A 19651-nucleotide genomic window follows, 5' to 3' on the forward strand; every position below is an offset into this window, starting at 1 on the left:
ATAGGTGTGGATGGGAACATAGATTGACCGGTAAATTGAGAGCTTTGCCTTCATGGCACAGCTCCTTCTTCACCACAACTGATCGATACAGCGTGTATAATGACTGACTTAATTATCTATTACAAAAACTGCTGTATTAATCGTTCATGGATGTCATTGTGACTTCACTATTAAAGTGGGTCTAACAAAGATCAAGATCAAGATGCTTTATTATTGTCCATTCTTTAACATGTACAAGACACAGAACTGATATTTCATTTTCGGCACAGTCCCACTAAGAGCAGACATACGTTACAGGGAGACAAGACGGGACCGCCAAAGGATCAGCCACTTACGGCGCTCCTTAAAAAAGGTGGGAAAAGGTGATATTGGGAAAGGGGGAAAGAATAAAAAATATCAGTCTAAGGCTGAACCAAGGGAAAAAACCTCACATAGCATAGCTAAGGGTCTTAACTCATTCTCCTTCTATGCCACATCAATATGGAATGCACTTCCAATAGGTGTAAAAGAAAGTGCATCTATTTCCTCCTTCAGAACCGCACTGAAAGAACACCTCCAGGCAGCTTGAACCCTAACCTAACCCCCTCCCCCCACCACATCCCACCTCCCCGGATTGTAAATAATCATATGTATATACTTGTTCTTATGCTTTCTGAGCTCACTATGTTCACTGCTCGCTGTACATATCCTACGAAGTGATACTTACACTGTTACAATGTCTATTTCTCAGATGATACATTTGTATGATGACTGCAATATGCTGATAGCAACCTAAACAAGTTGAAAAACTTATTCGGGTGTTACAATTTAGTGGTCAATTGTACGGAATATGTACTGTACTGTGTAAAATGTATTCTCTTCCTTTGCAATCTACTAATAAAAGTTTCAACCAATCAATCAATCGTGCTACAAAAAGAAGTCAGTAAATGAACGTATATATTTGTAAACGCTCTGAAGTGGGAAAGGGGTTGGATTAAATAAGCTTTGCTTCTTCCTACTCCTTTTCGGACATGATGTAAAGTGAAATGATATGAAATTGAGTGATGTATTATGCTGTAAATGTGTTCATGTTCGAAATAAACTAAAAAGAAAGAAAGATGTGAAACAGGAAGCTAAACCGCAGTTGAGTTCTGTAAGATAATTGGAAAGTCCCCACCATAGCTTGCTTTTTTTTTTTAAAACAAACCAAAAGTACACGTTAAAAGGAAACAGACATCACATTAAAGCTAAAAATGTTAAAATGTTTATTCACATTTAAAAAGAATATAAAAGAAGCATGCTATTGCATAGCATCTTATTTACAGAAGCTGACAAACTTTGCTCTCACTAAAGTGGACAAGCTCATATTGTAGTTAGGACTTCCTTCTCTCCACACTTAATACACTCCGGGACAACCAAAGCTCATAGACCGTGCCGTTTTCCTGCCCACAAGCCTCCTCCCAAGCTTGGGCAGTGACCCCATCTTGACAGGAAGCTGTAGGCCCGACAAGGGGCTCCTTTTGTGGGACTCTGCAGCCTCGCGGGCCTCCTGGAGCTCCCTGTGAAGATCACATAGCAATTTAAAATAATCTTCATATCAGGGGAAAATGCTTACTAAAAGGTTTAAATGACCATAAACTGATCTATCTAAAGAGCTACCCTCTCGATACCATGGGTAGTTTAGCGCAGTGATTTCCAAACTGTGGTATGTGTACCATGAGTGGTACGCCAAAGAATCAATGGATTAAAGTACAGTGTTTTATTTTCCTACATTAAAACAGTGTTACTGTTCAAACTGTGTAATGTTAGTGGCCAAAAATATAAAATATACTTGTTAAATAAAACCTGCCTTGTTTTTAATTAATACATAGGCCTACTACACTACTGCATTTTAATGTTGGCCATTGTAGTGGTTATTGGAGAGCCATGTTTTTTTCTGTGGTGGTACTTGGTGAAAGAAGTTTGCGAACCACTGGTTTAGCCTGATGACATTTTATAGTTCTTTTGTTTTTTTTCCCCTTCACAAATATATTTTCATATGTATATGTTTACAAACTGAGGGTATATAGTCCTTGAACCTGTAGTTTTTGCTTTTGTTTATTTTGCTGTAGTCCATCCCAAAAAGGGAATAATTGTATTATTTAGTTTTCTTAAATTGTCATGTTATTTTTTGCCCCCACAGTACTGCACTCTCATAGTTGTTGCGTTATTCTTCGTTTCCTGCATTGTTTGTGTGTCAGCATACTTGGCCAATAAAGCTGATTCTAACTATTCTTATTTCCCGTCTTTTTTTATTCTGAATATAATGATCAGTAACTTAACACCCAATAGTCACATTATAATAGTAGTGCACTCAAAGTCAAGAATGATTAAACAGTGACACCTATTGGTCACATTTAGTAGTGCACGCAAAGTCATGAATGATAAAAAGATGACTAGTATTTTTGTATTGAAATAAGTGATCATGTAATGATAAAGGCCGAAATGATCGTTTACTCCACCGGTTGTGATGAATCTTCACTCATATATGGGAAGAGCCCAACCCCCCTGGCAGAGGAAATGCGATCATGACAGCCTCTGTCATTACATGATGACTTATTTGAATACAAACATACTTCTAAAGACTAAGTTACTGCTAAAAAAAACCCAACTTATGTACAGCGAGTGATGAAAAGTCTATTCTTGGCCTCAAAGGCAACTCAAGTGTGAGTGGCTGCAAGGCGCCAGCAAGGGGGTGTTCCAGACAAATCCTTTTACTTGTTCAAATCGCTGTACAGATTGATTGATTGAGACTTTTTAGTAGGTTGCACAGACAACTTGTATACGGCAGAAGTGTGGCAAAAGTCACATGTAAAAAAATGTTCCTGCTTCACACACGTCTAAATGCGCATAACACACACACACACACACACACACACACACACACACACACACACACACACACACACACACACACACACACACACACACACACACACACACACACACACACACACACACACACACACACACACAGAGAGAGAGAGAGAGAATATACTTTTTTTTTTTTTTTTACACAGAAATAATATGGAGGGAGAATTTTTTTTTTACACAGAAATAATACAATCAACTTAAACACACATTCGGCTGTGATTATACACACACATTGGTATACAGACACACATTAGTACACACGCATGTCAATCAGCTTATACACACACAGATTTAAAATACGCGTTTGCAAATAATTTTGCTACAATAATACTTCCATGGGGAACGACCACAGACGAGTTGTGAGCGTCCCAGTTACGAGGTCGGAAATCAAGATGGCCACCCCTAACTTGGCAAACAACCTATGGAGAAGTATTCACTCTTTCTGCAACCTTTAAAGTGGAAAAACAAGTTGGCAGCCTATCTCAGCTGCAGTCGGGCGGAAGGCGGAGTACACCTGGGGATAGGTTGATTGGCAACACTAAATTGGCCCTTGTGTGTGAATGTGAGTGTGAATGTTGTCTGTCTATCTGTGTTGGCCCTGCGATGTGGTGGCGACTTGTCATGATTTATAATATAGAATAACTTTGACAAGCCGAGATGCGATGGAGCAGCTTTTTCTTCTTGACAGTTTTACGGAAGTTTGTAGCTGAGATAGGCTCCAGCGCCCCCCCGCGACCCCGAAGGGAATAAGCGGTAGAAAATGGATGGATGGATGGGCATCCATACATGATGCATTACTGCCATCTTTAGTTTCATTTTATAATTACATTAAAGTCTCTCCTTGAGTCCAGTACAGCATGAACAATAGTTAGCTCTCGGTTATCAATACTAAAAATACTTCGTCTGCGTTAGCGCTTATAATAACAATGTTACTAATATTTGGTTAATATTCAGGTCACAAGATGTATAGAGAGTATTGTTGGATGGTTATTTAGAGGGTTTTGTGGGCAAATGGAGCCCCCATTGACTCCATGATTGTTAACTGACTTTATTTACAACTTAGAATGCATAATAAAAGAAAAACATGTTCATGTCTTATACAAAGATTGTAACTGATAGACAGCACATCTCTTTCTACATGTCTTTGTCATTTTTGCGTATTTCCAGTCTGACTGATTTGATATAATGGTCAGAGTACAGAAGTGTTAGTCCAGTGTCGTCAATCTACAGAAATAGCTGAAGGTATTCGCAGCCCTGCTATGAGGTGGCGACTTGTCCAGGGCGTACCCCCCCTTCCGCCCGAATGCAGCTGAGATAGGCTCCAGCACCCCCCGCGACCCCAAAAGGGACAAGCGGTAGAAAATGGATGGATGGATAATCGGAGCTGAATATTCAAAATGGCTGACTGAATTTGTGGCATTTTGGGATAATTAGACGATATTTTCACACACTTTGCGGATTGTAAATACAATTGGATATGGATTAATGGATATAATTAAACTATTAAGCATATAAAGTCAACTTGTTTTTCCACTCTACTGGTACTTTAAACACAGTCGAAGAGGAAACACGAGCTAGCAATGTAGAACGTATTAAAACATGAAATAAATGTAGTTTACGCTACAGTAACGTTACCATACATAAATGTTCAACAATACACATATGGCTGATTTAGTGCAACAAAAACAAATTAGAATTGCTAGTAATGGATATTATAGAAACATATATCAATGTTTATACCCAGAGCAGCCTTCTTTGAAACGAGCTTAGGGGTGGCGAAAATGCTCCGATTTCCCAAGTCGGAAATCCGACCTCGAGGGGCGTTCCAGTTGAAATTGTGACTAGTAACTTGGAAATGATGGAATGCGCAATCAGTCACGGTGGAGCGGACACTACGATTGGTCAAACATTTAAAAAAAAGATTGGTCAAATATTCACATTCAAATTATTTTTGTTACGGTGTTTGGCGTAATAAACACCAATCTAAAAATATTGCCATCTGTCACGCGATCCTTTGACTCATGACCATATTCATTAGCAAATTACCATGACAAATTACTGATGATTTTGAGAGGTCAATGGTGAGGAACTCTTCCGTGCACCATTTACTGCAGGTGTGATTTATAACGGCGTGACGCAGTTGGTAGAGTGGCTGTGCCAGCAACCTGAGGGTTCCTGGTTCAATCCCCACCTTCTACCAACCTCGTCACGTCCGTTGTGTCCTTGAGCAAGACACTTCACCCTTGCTCCTGATGGGTCGTGGTTAAGGCCTTACATGGCAGCTCCCGCCATCAGTGTGTGAATGTGTGTGTGAATGGGTGAATGTGGAAATAGTGTCAAAGCGCTTTGAGTACCTTGAAGGTAGAAAAGCGCTATACAAGTATAACCCATTTACCGTTTATTTACCATTTATAATAAGAAGAGTTCGTACAAGTGAGCAGCGTGCTTTTATAAATCCGTATGTTTTTGTGTGCATGCATATTCGGAGGTTGGTGCTTACTCAATGTTTTAAGTTCAAATCCATGTACACTTTTATAAATGAGTCCACAGGTGCTGGAGGTGTTTTAAGAATCGGAGTTACAATGCCCTTTACTGTTCAAAGTTGTAACTCCAGCATTCACAATCAATGTATTTGACTTTGCCCTCTTACTTTTCAAGCATGGCTGTCCTGAACTTCTCCACATTGAGTTCTTGGCGCAGCTGAGCTGCCAGCCTCCCGGTCCTCTCCAGTCTTAAGACGCTGTGCTTGCAAAGCTCTTTAGCAGAAGGCCGTTTGGTCACGTCGGAATTCAACAACGACTAAACCAAAAAGGGATCAATTTCAATCCGAGTGAGCAAGTGATGTTTTGCCATATGAAAGAAAGGTTGACCGAGGAGTACCTGAATCAGACTGTGGAAGGGAGCAGAGAGCTCCATTGGAAGCATGGGGACGTTCCCCTCTCTGAGGCGGTGCCACTCCTCTCCATTTTGGGGCATCGGCGGGGCGCCTGCAGCCAGCAGAGCTGTGAGGCCCAAAGCAAAGATGTCCGCCATTGGAAGATTGCTGTAATCCTGGTGCACATAAGATAAACACTTAAACTACAGCTCGGAGATATTCATTTTCCTGTGCTCCATTTTACCTCATGCAGGACCTCGATGGCCAGAAAGCGGCTGTCACCTTCCTCAACTTGCGGATTATTGGTTGATGTCACATGACCCAGATCCCCTGGAGGGATTTAAAAAAAAAAAAAAACGGTACGGCTAAACCTTTTACGCATACCATTTATCCACCAAATACAAACATACCAATTTTGTATACGACTCCTGCTGGATGGCTTCGTTCATCCTCTTCCTCACTCTCGCCTTCACCCGCTGCGCTTGAGACTGAGCGCTGACAAATGAATATATTACCTGAAAGTACATTTGATACAGTATATTCAGAGCAGATGAGCTATCGGCTGCTATTGTCAAATTGTATACACACGTTTGTGCAAGGTTACCAGTGTTACGTACACCTGTGCACTATGTATGTCAATTAAAGTGAGCATATGTAATGACAAAAGGAATTCCTGATGTCGTGATCCCGCCAATTCAACCCAGTCAAATTCATTGTTAAAGCTGATTATGATTCTGATCAAATAAGAAAAAAATTGTTTGTCTATCTGTGTTGGCCCTGCGATGAGGTGGCGACTTGTCCAGGGTGTACCACGCCTTCCGCCCAAATGCAGCCGAGATATGCTCCAGCACCCCCCGCGACCCAGAGAGGGACAAGCGGTAGAAAACGTATGGGTGTTAATATTAATATTGTTAATGGTATTAAATAATATTAATATTTATTTTTAAATGTACATAAACATTTGTTTAGCCTTTTTAAAGAAAAGTCAATGCAATTCAAAATGATCATGTCATATATGATGTCATATTGACCATGCCCCCACCGCCAGGTATATCGTGGCAATCTAGGGGAAACCCTGGAGTACGTACATATTCCTATTTGTCTTTTAAAATTACTATATTATTGTCCTTTGACTTTTACAAATCCTGGAGAGAGAAACTATTGGGTATGTCTTGCATAATTAGTGAAGACAAATCTGGAATAATTTACAGCAAAATCTTGATCTCTCGAATAGGACTTACCGGTATTGTCCCATTAAAATGCATCACTGAGAAATGAAAGAATGTGTAAAAATCAAGTCCTATTTTCATGCACCCTGATCCAGATCTGCACTAAAATGAATGTTCAAACAAAAAAACACCCTGGAACAAGTTGGAAGAAACAGACTCACTTGGTTTGATGTCCAGGTGCACAAGTCCTAAACTATGAATGTACTTCAGACCCAAAGACACTTGTAGTATCAAATCTTTCAGCTCTGCTTCTGAAAACATCTCCTTTGCCCGGATGACATCACTCAGACTTCCACCTGGCTCGCACACAAAATATGAAATCATTAAAACTGCATATATTCGTCCTGCGTGTAAAAAAGAAAATAAGAAAAAAGAAAAAAAAAATGTTGCTGTTGTCTGCCTACCGTTACAGTATTCATTCTGAATAATCATGTGGTCTTCCTCAGCCCAGGCGGAGTAATAGCGAACAACATGGGGATGATGGCCAAGAACTGCATGTGCGTAAACTTCCTTCAGTGCAAGCTTCCTAAGAGGACAATGGACAAGAAATGGACCGGTCAGTAGCCAATCACAGGACACATTAGTACAGAGGGTCCTGGGCCCATTTAAATACCACTGAATTAGTCATCTTTTATTATACTTGTTTTCAACAACTGTATTTAATCTACTAAAAATTAAAGTGCAAATGAACATAAAGCCTTATATAATTTCCAAATTAATATTATCCAATCTGGCATTACTCCTACAAGTGGTGGGAAAGTGTACTACAAGTGAGCATCTCATTGGCGCAAAACATCTTGGAGGTGGTTTATGGAGACAATCGGATGTCACAATAAAATAATGTATTTACTGCCGCTTAGTGGCACCACTTGTTTTGTATTTTTCCTCCCTTTAGGACTCTGTTTGGGGCGTAGCGTTTACTTATTCAAGTTGACTACAAATCCGATGATTGAGGCACGACATCAAGCACATACAGTAGGCAAATATTTGTGGACTTGCCTCAAAGGAAAACTGGACTTTTTTATTTTTATTTTGCCCATCATCCACACTCCTTATCTGAGACAAGAACATACACATCTTTCCCTTTTATGTGTTCTAAATAGTGGAAAAACTGCTAGTAAAAACAAATTAAATGAGATTAATCTATTCCGCCTATGAAGCGCTCTAAAAAACATCCAAAAACCGCCAACAACTCTCCATTTACATGCCGTGACCTGCATATTAACCAAGCTATAGAGACACGGTTATTGTAAGAAAACACAGGAACTACTTTTCTAGCGTTGTGACATCGTCTTGCTCATACAGCTCCTCTGACCACTAGCGAGTAGCCAGCTTGCTACTGGCTAGCTTAAGCTGCCAATAACGTTGGTGGCAACCTGCTATAAAATAAAGAAGGAGCTTGAGCTTCTTCTGCTGTCGAGTTAGGAAAAGTTCATGCTAAATTATTCATGCCACCCACCTGTATAGTTGAAAAATGTGGCACCAAACTTAGAAGTTGGTCAACTTTGAAAATTGTCACATTATGACACGCTACCAACTTATTACTATATGGCTCTTAAGATATGGAACATAGCATAAGACCATCGCTAGGAAACATTGTGTATCTGAATAGTGAGGATTATTCTGAATTTAGCAGGTTAAAGAGCGCGCAATTGCTGAAAGATACAACCATCATATCAGTTGGCATCCCACTTAAAGCGGTTTAATGTTTTCATTTTAAACGTTCATCAATAGTGCTATATGATAATGCTCCAAAGCTCTGACAGAGGAAGCAAACACAGGAAGTGTTATTTATCTTGTTTTTGCTATGTGCTCTGTGAAATCAGTGCACTCAGGAGAGAAGTTCCAGCAATGCTTAAAATGACAAAAATACAGTAAATATTACATGTTATCATTAATGTGCCTGTTACTACATTATACAAATACTGCTTGAAACCCTGTTGGATGTTTCTGGATGTTTTTTTGAAGGGCTTTATAGGTAAAGTAGATGACTCCTTCTCCATTGTTAGCTGCCTCTTACTAGCAGTTTTTCCACTAAATTTATCAATCAATCAATCAATGTTTACTTATATAGCCCTAAATCACAAGTGTCTCAAAGGGCTGCACAAGCCACAAAGACATCCTCGGCTCAGATCCCACCTCAGGGCAAGAAAAAAACTCAACCCAAACCTTGGAGGGGACCGCAAATTTAACATAAATGTACCTATTTCTCGGCCTCTTTAAAGCAAGAGTGAACAATGGGTCCCATTTTCTGCCCACAGTTCTATTTTTATTGGCATATTGTAAAAAAAATAAAATCCTTATCAATGAGATGTACAGTATAATAATTATACTACACAAATAAGCATTGTCATTACAACTTTTTCACTTCCTATACCAATATTGGAGCCTTGAATATTAGCCGATACTGATATTAATCCGATACCAGCACAAATCATAGTACATACTTTTATTATTGTGTAGTATTAGATAAGGTTTGATCAAGTGAAATTACTCAACAATGGTAGGTAGGAAAAACATTAAACTTATAACTTTGTTTTTGGCGACACGTAGTAACTGACGCTATTCAGTGACAAGTCTGCAAAATTCCATTTACTAACATGCTTCTACTTTGGAGACTTTGTATATGCAAGTAATATGCAAAGATATTTTTTAATACTTTTTTATATTGACCAATTGTCGTGTTTTGGACTGCGATATTTTTCAATTAACTATTATGTATGTCAAGCTTGCTTAGCGGTTGTGTAGCTGCTAGTAGCTATAGCCTTCCATGCTTACCTTTTGTAAACAACTAAAATACAAGAAAAGACCAACCTTGTGTGCCAATCAGAGGACATTTTGATGTTAACTGGCTGTCCAGGTTTAAGGGTTGCTTGCATCGGAGCTTATATCGAACATTTTAAAATCAGATATGATCCGATACTTGATTTTTTGATAATATCGGACCAATGTCCAATATCAATATTGTATTGGGACATTCGTTAGTTGTCACCTATAACACAAAGCTAAGCTGTGGATATTTTAAATAGCTGAGCATATATTGACCAACATTAAATTGACTTTCATTCATTTTATTTATTTTTAATGTATAAAATGTATAAAAATGGCCTCCGACAGCTTTTAATTTTTCTGTAAAGTTCAAAGTTTGCACATCTGATTTTAAAGGGAACATTTTACCTAATAGAGAGCTGTAAACAATTTGAGTCTAAGTCTTTGCAGTGTTAAACTGCCAACTCACTCGTCGGCGGAGCCTGCTAGGGGTCGTCGGGATCGTTTGATGGCGTACAGGCAACCATCCAGCCTCTTCACACACTTGTAAACTGTCCCAAACTCGCCCACGCCGATGCGCTCCAGCTCCAGGAAGTCGCTCTCATATCGTGACAGCATGAAATTTTGGACAGCTTGCCTCTGCACACACACACACACACACACACACACACAGTCAAAAGGACAAACCATTTTTTTAAATTCCGTGGACCACAATGAGATGTTGAGTTTGATTAAAGCCATAAGAAAATACATATTTTGTCAATATATTCCTTTGGATGATTTAGTAAAAGCTTTGCTCGCATCTGTCAAGAGATTCCTTCAAGGAATTCCGGAAGAAGAAGACGAAGAAGTGTCCGTTTGTCATTTTGGACAAGAAAAGAATGGAGGCGGCAGCAGAGGATGACGCAGCCAAGGATGAAAAGAAGCAGTCAGTGATAAAAATAACTACCTTTGGTGGGAGGAAGTCATCATCCTCCTCTGACGACATCAGGCTGTGCTTCAACCTGGATGACAAAATAGTACATTCAAATATTATATTAATACATTTTCACTAAAAACTTGTACAGGTACACACACTACTGTACATCATCAAAGTGAATGTTTTGGTTTCTACAAGTTAACTTATTTTTTTACACTTGTGTATTTTTGTCACATAAGTGTAAAAATGTAGAAATGACAGTTTCATTTCGGAATTATTTATTTCTAATTCCGATATTTATTATGTTATAGCTGAGTGTTTTCAGGGATGAGCCGATCAATCAGAATTAGCCAATTTTCGTGAAAAAGTATGATCAGCATTAATCGGAAATGGTGATCACAAACGCGGACTCCTTCTGGCCAACTATTCAATTGTAGTCCCACGGTTCACAAGCGGCTCGCAGCTAATTCTGTCTCCATACAGTGTGGAGATGCTCCCTTAAGCTAATCTTAATCACCGCCATTACAGAAAATAAAGAAATAAGTCGTTCATAGGAGGTAATGAAGTCAGGGAAAAAAGGAAGTGAATCGAAGGAAATTGCTTTTAAAAATATCACTTTCATCATCTTGTGGAATACAATCGGACATGCTTGTGTCTGCAACGATCAATTTGTAAAATGTTTGTTTGAACATTTGATTTGTTTGAGAAACTTTCTGTACTATAGTAGTGTTTGAGAGCAGAACTAAACGTAAAAAAAGGACGATAAATCACATTAGTTTGTGTTCTTTTGAGGTTGCTATACCTAAATATAACTACGAAAACCTATTTGTGCAAAGTCCTATTAATGAATATTGTAATTGTTGGTCCAATCCACCGTATTTTCGTTGTTGATTTTCATAACCGAAACTAAAAGCTTTGTTGTTGTGCTGGAAAGCCAAGTGCTTCTCTCATAGGCTCAACAGCAGCGACTGAATCTTGATATAACTAGCAAATATTGCGGAACAACAGGGACATCAATAGCTAAATAGTGAGACAAAATATATACTTCACACCATAAAAACTACAGCAGACATGAATTGAAGATGAGGCTAATTATTCATAGCAGGAAATCAACTGCAAACAACGTATCCTTTCTCTCATTAGCGTCACGATCACAGCAGCACGGCATGCGTTATGTCAATCAAATACGTTACTTGGGGATGCACAAATAAATCCAACATTGTCTTTCACGGATTAATGCTCAATTTGTGGACCCCTCCAGATGTAAATTTACGATGTGCCGCCAACTTTTCTTCTTTAAGTCCTTGTAAGTGTCGAAGGAAGTAAAGTCAAAGCGAGCGGTAACATCTTGATGAAGATAAATGATTTGAATCTTTCAAAAATTATTCTTAAAAGTGTATAAATCCACTCCATCACATTTTAAATATTGTTTTATGACCGCTTGTATATTTGCCTCAAAACCTATCAAAATACGCCAAAATTTGCACTGATTCAGATAAATAAACAATAGTCTACAGGGACTCTAGACCATCGCCTGAAACCCAAAAGTGCTCCTCAGTCACGAGATTGCAACTCAGCAATTGAGTTTGTTTTGTTCAAACAATTGTATGTAATAAAAGAGGGTAGATATTGCACTCACCACAAATAAACCCTCATTAATAACTGGTTGCAGGCCTGGCCGTGGTAAATCAAATTCCATTAAGAAGGAATTATTAATAAATTACTTTTCATGGATAGAACATAAAACTTTTAAACTTTCTAAATATGGTTTTTAACATTAAGAAATCACTCTAGACTAGTGGTTCTTAACCTGGGTTCGATCGAACCCTAGGGGTTCGGTGAGTCGGCCTCAGGGGTTCGGCGGAGCCTCCGGTGCGGAGGTCAAGACACACCCGACTCATCGTGTAAATAAAAACTTCTCCCTATCGACGTATTATGGATACCCCCAAACAATGTTCCCTCTAATTTTCCATATGCGTGAGCAAACGTAAAAACTCCTTGAGTGTGAGCGACGTCATACGTGCACATACACTGTGGCCACACCAGCAGCACACCTGTCCCAAACCTGACTAAATAACAAGTTAAATGTTTTATTATTATAATCAAATGACAGCAGTCATTTCCATTAGATTATTTTCTAATAAGTGTTTTGGCCCACTTACAACAACAATAACAAAAAATATTGTTTTTTATGAGCTGTGCACTAGTATTGTATGTCTGGGTGGGGTTCCTGCTTTGGAAATAATTTGTACCCCTTTCAGATATCGCATTTACCGGTAGTTCCCACTAAAACATTCACATGTTGCACAATGAGATGTAAACATGGGATCATGTGTACATTCCTGTAACTTTGTTTGTAAAATATATATTTATTAGTATTTCTTTAATATAATAATTTCATGATTAATATTTATAAATTAAGATTAAATTAAGAAAAAAACATTTTATTTTTCACCAAAGAAGGGTTTGGTGAATGCGCATATAAAACTGGTGGGGTTCGGTACTTCCAACAAGGTTAGGAACCACTGCTCTAGACATTAAATAACCCCCACATAGTCACTTTTCCAATCCCCAAACGTCAAAGCAAACAACTATTACCATACTCACTAAGCTGCAACCGGCTATATAGTCCCTTGTGCAGGGGTGCCCACTACGTCAATCGCAAGCTACCGGTCAATCGCAGAGGGTGTGTCAGTCGACCGCCAGCCAGGCATTGAAAAAATAGAGCTAAAAATTAGCGATCAGAAATATTCACTATGACATCACTTCCGTCACTTGATTGACATTCGCGGCACCTGAGGATCTTGTGAGATGACACTGGCTGCTGCAAGCTCAGTGTGAAGGAAAAAAAAGACCGTCAGGAAAGCGAGAAACACTTTTTATTTCAACCGTACCTCCCGTTATAAGCCTAAAGACTGACTGCACAGTAACTGTCGTCACAATAAAAGTGCTGCTCCATCCTGCCTGCGCTAACAAAATAAGAGTCTTCGAAAGCTAGCACAAACAAGCGAGCAAGTTTGCCGTCAATGTATTTATTGTAAAGTGTATAAAAATGAATATGGAAGTTGGACAAACAAGATGCCAAAACCAACCACTTTAATGTGGTATTGAACAGAAAGGAGGACTTTTCTTCTCCTCCACAATGTAAAATCGAAAATGTGGAAGTTGTCAGCACTACTGTGAATCCTGATTCCAATCAATGCAAGTCATCAGAATCAGGTAATACACCGACTTATATTCTTGTCTTCACGAAAGAAAGGAATCTATATGTTAAGCAGAAATGGGCCCACAGACAAAATACTGTTTATGGCCACAAAAAGCCCAGGTGCACACTATCACATGCTTGTACTTTACCTGCGTCCATAATCCTCATAACTGTCGCTCCTGCAGCTCCGCTTCCACTGCTGCTCGCTGCTCCTGTCCTCGGAGTTGGGAGTGAAAGGGTTCACGTTGACTGAAGGCGCCTGGAACAGGTTTGCCGCTACTGAGGAGGAACGCCACATCCTTGGATTTATCTTTGTGGTGGAATAAGGCTGAGAGGACTTGAACAACAGACTCTGCAGCAAAGACCGAAATAAAAAAACATTTCGGATTATTGTTTATGTATTAGAATGTCACCAGAGAGACGCCCCTACCTTGGGGGTGCTTGGGGAGTCACAGACCCTCAGTTTCTTCCAGGAGGCGTAAGGTATGGGGGTGGTGCAACGTAAAGGGGACGACAAAGCGTAGCTTCGACTGCGGTGGCGGTGCACCCTGGGTGTTCTGCACACGGAGCTGCTGGGGCTTTGCAGTCTGGAGGTGCAGTCATCGGAGTTGTCGCTGCTGCTGCTGCTGCTTTCTTCTCCACAGCTGGAGAAGACCAGCCTCTCTGAGATATCGTCAAACAACATCGCCATGCTGGGACCTTCAGTATGGAGAGAGATTAACTTCAGGTTTGACTGACCTAATTAATCTACATAACTTTTGGCGGGCAAATAGATCCATACATCTATTGTATATTAATATTGTCATTTATTCAGGTCATATTTATCATCAAGGCATTGAATCGATCACAACTGGACTGTTCAGGCTGTATTAGAGGTAGTATCAAGATATGAGCGATACTAGTGTGATGATATGTCAGTTTTCTTTGTTTATTTTTACAAACATCTGTCTTTTTTAGTTTATTTCATATTGTTATACAGAATATGGAATGTATTCACAGCGCTTCACTCTTTCCACATGTTATGTTACAAACTTACAGCATTATTGCACAATACAATAACTTATTTTTGTCCTCAACATTCTACAGACAATACCCCATAATGACAATGTGAAAAAAAATTTTTTTATTGCAAATGTATTAAAAAAAAAATCAAATGTACATAAGTAATCGCAGCATTTGCTCAATACTTTGGCGATGCACCTTTGGCAGCAATTACAGCCTCAAAGCTTTTGGAATACGATGCCACAAGCTTGGCACACCTATCTTTGGGCAGTTTTGCCCATTCCTCTTTGGAGCACCTTTCAAGCTTCATCAGATTGCATGTAAAGCATTGGTTTTCATCCAGGATATTTTATCACATTGCTGCATTCAGCTTTTCCTCTAGCCTGACTAGTGTTCCGGCTTCTGCCGCTGAAAAACACCCCCACATCATGATGCTGCCACCACCATGTTTCACTGTAGGGATGGCATTGGCCTGGTAATTAGCGGTGTCTGGTTTCCTCTCAACAGAATGACTGACATTCAGTTCAATCTTTGTTTAATCAGACCAGAGAATTCCGTTTCTCATGGTCTCAGAGTCTCTCTGGTGCATTTTGGCTATTTTTTTTTTTAGTAAGAAATGGCTTCCATCTGGCCACTGTGCCATGCAGGCTTGATTGGTGGATTGCTGCAGAGATGGTTCTCCTCCCTCAACAGAGTGATGCTGCAGCTCTGACAGAGTGACCACTGGGTTCCTTAGTCACCTTCCTGACTAGACTAAGATGAATGCAGCAATGTACAGAAACATTCTGGATGAAAACCAAACACTTCTCATCCAACCTGATGAAGTTTAAGAGGTTCTGCAAAGAGGAATGGGCGAAACTGCCCAAAGATAGATGTGCCAAGCTTGTGGCATTGTATTAAAAAATACTTGAGGCTGTAATTGCTGCCAAAGGTGCATCAAGAGTATTGAACAAAGGCTGTGAATACATGTGGTTATTTTGTTTATTTTCTTAAAATGTTCAACATGTTTAATAAAAACAAATACTATTCATATTGACATTATGGGTTATTATGTGTAAAATTTTTAGGACAAAAATGTATTTATGCCATTTTGGAATAAGGCTGTAACATAAAATGTGGAAAAAGTGAAGCGCTGTGAATACTTTCCAGATGCACTGTATATATGTATTGTTTACAAAGTCGAGAATAACGTTTTGGACACAGGTCTGTAGCACCAAACTCTGGGCCCCTGTACACAAGACTCTTATCCCGCCCTAAACCCTAAAGTCACCGCCCCAAACACACACTTGGTATGTTTACATGCACTAAAAACTAATGATTGCATAGGTTTTGTCGAAGCTAGTTTAAAAAAACAAAACTTTAAGATGGGGTAATATATATAGAACATATCTAGATAAACCTCTCCTTGAATAAACCTGTTTTCCAAAAAATGGCCCAAAATTCAATATAAAGTGGCCAGAATGTGAAGTTAATTGTCATTCAAATTATAAACCTGTCAAGTTTTTCTTTATTTCAGAGTGTAAAGTAGAGATGCGATTCACCTAGAATTATCATCAGTGGGTAATACGATTCATAATAATACATCATTATTATATTATTATTATTGTAAGAGCATATCTTGGGAGTTAGGTCTCCCACAGACACACACACCCCTCGGTAAACCAGCGTCAACGAATAAAAACGAAACAAAAAACAAAATCTTCATATCATATTCAATTTAGTCTTGTAGATGAGTGGGACTATAGCCAATCCCAGCTCTTTAACAGTGTACATACAATAGTGGGTAGGGGTTAGCGATGCTTTTCCTTGTGAGACAACGGAGTTGAATTTTCTCCTGTGGCGCCAAAACAACAATGTATGGATTTAACATGTTCTATGTCATAACATGTGAACACCTGAAAGAAAGTGAAGACACATTTTTACCTCAGTGACTTTAAAGGTGAACTGCACTTTTTTTGGAATTTTGCCCATCATTTATAATCCTTATGTGAGACAAGAAAACGTGTTTTTCTCTTTCATGCATTCAAATTAGTAAATAAATGCGATCAAAAGTCAATACAATGGTGCCAAATGGAGTCGCTCTATTCTTCCCATAAAGCACTCTATAAAATATCCAAACACCACCATTAAGTTTTTATATACATGATGTAAGTATATATGTAATGTAATGACAGGCACGTTCATAATAACATGTCATATTTACGTATTTGTCATTTTTAAGCATTTGGCGGTGCATTAATTAAAAAAACGCATCACAATGTTGCTTTTTCTTTCCACAACTTCACTGATTACGACTCACTGCAGACTTTATGAGAGCCAAACATAATAAAACATCACTTACTGTACAAGGTCTGCGGTCATGAGGATGCCGACTGATAAATGTTTATATATTCCCATTTATTTGAGGACTGACTCAGAATCCTTGCGAAGAAGACAGGGGGACGGAACAAAGCACAGATCAAACATCTTTATGTCTTTCTCGCCATTGTTGGGTCGACACTGGATGCCAGAGTAGACCAACTCACTACATTATGTCATCATCTTTCTACTATCCAGGTGAGAGGCATTATTTGTGTTCTAGAATCAACTTTGAGGCATGAAGGCAGCTCCCAACCCCCTGATATCAATACAGCCAGCACAAGCCGTTAGCCCCCTATGATCACGGCGCCGCTAAAAATAGTTATTTTGGGTTAGCCCTAATAATAAAAATATATATCAAAAATACTTAACATTCAAGTCAAGACATTTGTAAATAAGAGTATTGTTGAAGCTTTTTTAATGTTTTAAGAGGGATTTATGGATGGAATAAAGCAGTGTTTTTCAACCTTTTTTTAAGCCAAGGCACATTTTTTACGTTGAAAAAATCTGGAGGCACACCACCAGCAGAAATCATTAAAAAACTAAACTCAGTTGACAGTAAAAAGTCAATGTCGCAATTGTTGGGTATGACTTTAATCCATAACTAACCATGCATCACAATAGCTCTTGTCTCAAAGTAGACGTACTGTCACATCACGTCGTGACTTATTTTGAGTTTTTTGCGGTTTTCCTGTGTGTAGTGTTTTAGTTCTTGTCTTGTGCTCCTTTTTTGGTGGATTTTTCTCTTTTTTTGGTATTTTCCTGTAGCAGTTTCATGTCTTTCTTTGAGCGATATTTCCCGCATCTACTTTGTTTTAGCAATCAAGAATATTTCAGTTTGTGTTATTCTTCTTTGTGGGGACATTGTTGATTGTCATGTCATGTTCGGATGTACATTGTGGACGCCGTCTTTGCTCTACTGCAAGTCTTTGCTGTCGTCCAGCATTGCGTTTTTGTTTACTTTGTAGCAAGTTCAGTTTTAGTTTCAATCGGCATAGCCTTCCCTAAGCTTCAATGCCTTTTCTTAGGGGCACTCACCTTTTGTTAATTTTTGGTTTAAGCATTAGACACCTTTTTAGCTACCGGCTGCCACCTACTGATATGGAAGAGTATCACACGGTTACCGTACTCTGCCGAGATCTAGACAGCACCGACACTCAACAACAACACATCATTTGCAGACAATAATAACTGGTTTGCAAAAAATACTTTTAACCCAAATAGGTGAAATTAGATCATCTCCCACGGCACACCAGACTGTATCTCACGGCACACTAGTGGTTGAAAAACACTGGAATAGAGGACCTCCCATTGACTGTTATAAATGGGCGTTTATTTACGAGTTAGAATGCATTAAAAAAATACATTGGTTGTTTTGTGAATGATAGGCAAAATTATTTTAAAAAGTGCAGTTCCCCTTGACCTTAAGATCTATACCAGCAGGAGCTCAGTCTTAAGGTGTTAGTTGTACAGGTGTGAAGATAGAGATCTGACAAAGTGCAATCCACTTCTCCAGGTTGGAGTTGGACACACAGCTAGCAACCAAATCCAACGAAGAAGGCAGCAATGTTGCTACTGTATTAGCACAGGAAAAAATGAGCTGCAACATGATGTAACATGCATACATGATGCCCCCTTCACATTTCTGACTGCCCCCTCATACAAGTCTGCCTTGAACCGCCCCTGATACATTGTATCAGGAAAATATAGGAAACAATATTTTAATAGAAAAATATTATTTTTGTTCAGCTGTGATATATAATTTAAATAATGCAAAGTCATAATCAGCTAATTAAAAGCCTAAGCACCCAATGATCTTAACAAATCTAAATACTCTTGGTCGAGCGATACGGGTCCTGTATTGACCTGGTATCGGCTCAATACCAACATTTGCAGTAATGCCCACCATTACCACACAAACCATTTATTTCACACACTTGCCAATTGTTGAGCAAACGACCAACACATGCTAGGAGGTGACTAGAGACAACGAAAAGTTTGACGTTGGAATCACTGCAAAAACAACCTGTAAGATCGGTCTGTTATTAGATGGACAAATACCGGAAGTACTTCAATTAAGTCCAGGGAACAAAACCTTTACCGGCGCCAAACCGTTTTATAATTAGACAATTACATTTTGCATATTATTTAATGACGGCACAAAAGTACTTCCATGTTTTTAATCACTATACTCACAAACGAGATCACTTTCCGAGCCGCCACGCTGAAACCTCGCGCCACATATGTAAATGACTTCCTGTTTAAATAATTTACGTCACCGGCTCAACGTGTAATTGGACACGTGACCAATTCAGTCAGACAAACCTTCTCCTTCGTCGTTTCTATTGTTTTTGCGTCACTCCTCATTTGTTGACTTTTCAGCAAATATATTTTAATAAAAC

At 39.0% G+C, this 19651-nt stretch overlaps 1 protein-coding gene across 1 annotated transcript; it reads right to left on the reverse strand.

The window, feature by feature from the left end:
• Nucleotides 1–1220: 1220 nt before the first annotated feature.
• On the reverse strand, nt 1221–19558 carry wee2 (WEE2 oocyte meiosis inhibiting kinase). The gene is made up of 12 exons (XM_061970180.2): nt 19446–19558; nt 14320–14588; nt 14039–14241; nt 10715–10769; nt 10235–10404; nt 7401–7522; nt 7158–7292; nt 6178–6282; nt 6012–6097; nt 5773–5943; nt 5543–5691; nt 1221–1538 (listed from the first exon to the last, which is right to left on the reverse strand). Exons 2-12 carry the CDS (start codon nt 14578–14580, stop codon nt 1376–1378), a joined length of 1620 nt encoding a protein of 539 aa, XP_061826164.1. The 5' UTR covers nt 14581–14588; nt 19446–19558; the 3' UTR covers nt 1221–1375.
• Between the last annotated feature and the right edge of the window lie 93 nt (nt 19559–19651).

This window comes from Nerophis lumbriciformis, linkage group LG10, assembly GCF_033978685.3.
Source record: "Nerophis lumbriciformis linkage group LG10, RoL_Nlum_v2.1, whole genome shotgun sequence".
Classification (NCBI taxonomy): domain Eukaryota; kingdom Metazoa; phylum Chordata; class Actinopteri; order Syngnathiformes; family Syngnathidae; genus Nerophis; species Nerophis lumbriciformis.

Excerpts from the sequence above, each read along its gene's own strand:
- wee2 (XM_061970180.2), bottom strand. The coding sequence starts at position 14,580 with ATGGCGATGTTGTTTGACGATATCTCAGAGAGGCTGGTCTTCTCCAGC. Across the intron at positions 14,242-14,319 it reads ACTCCCCAAGCACCCCCAAG|AGTCTGTTGTTCAAGTCCTC; the intron begins GTAGGGGCGTCT and ends TCTTTGCTGCAG. Across the intron at positions 6,098-6,177 it reads AGGAGTCGTATACAAAATTG|GGGATCTGGGTCATGTGACA; the intron begins GTATGTTTGTAT and ends AAATCCCTCCAG.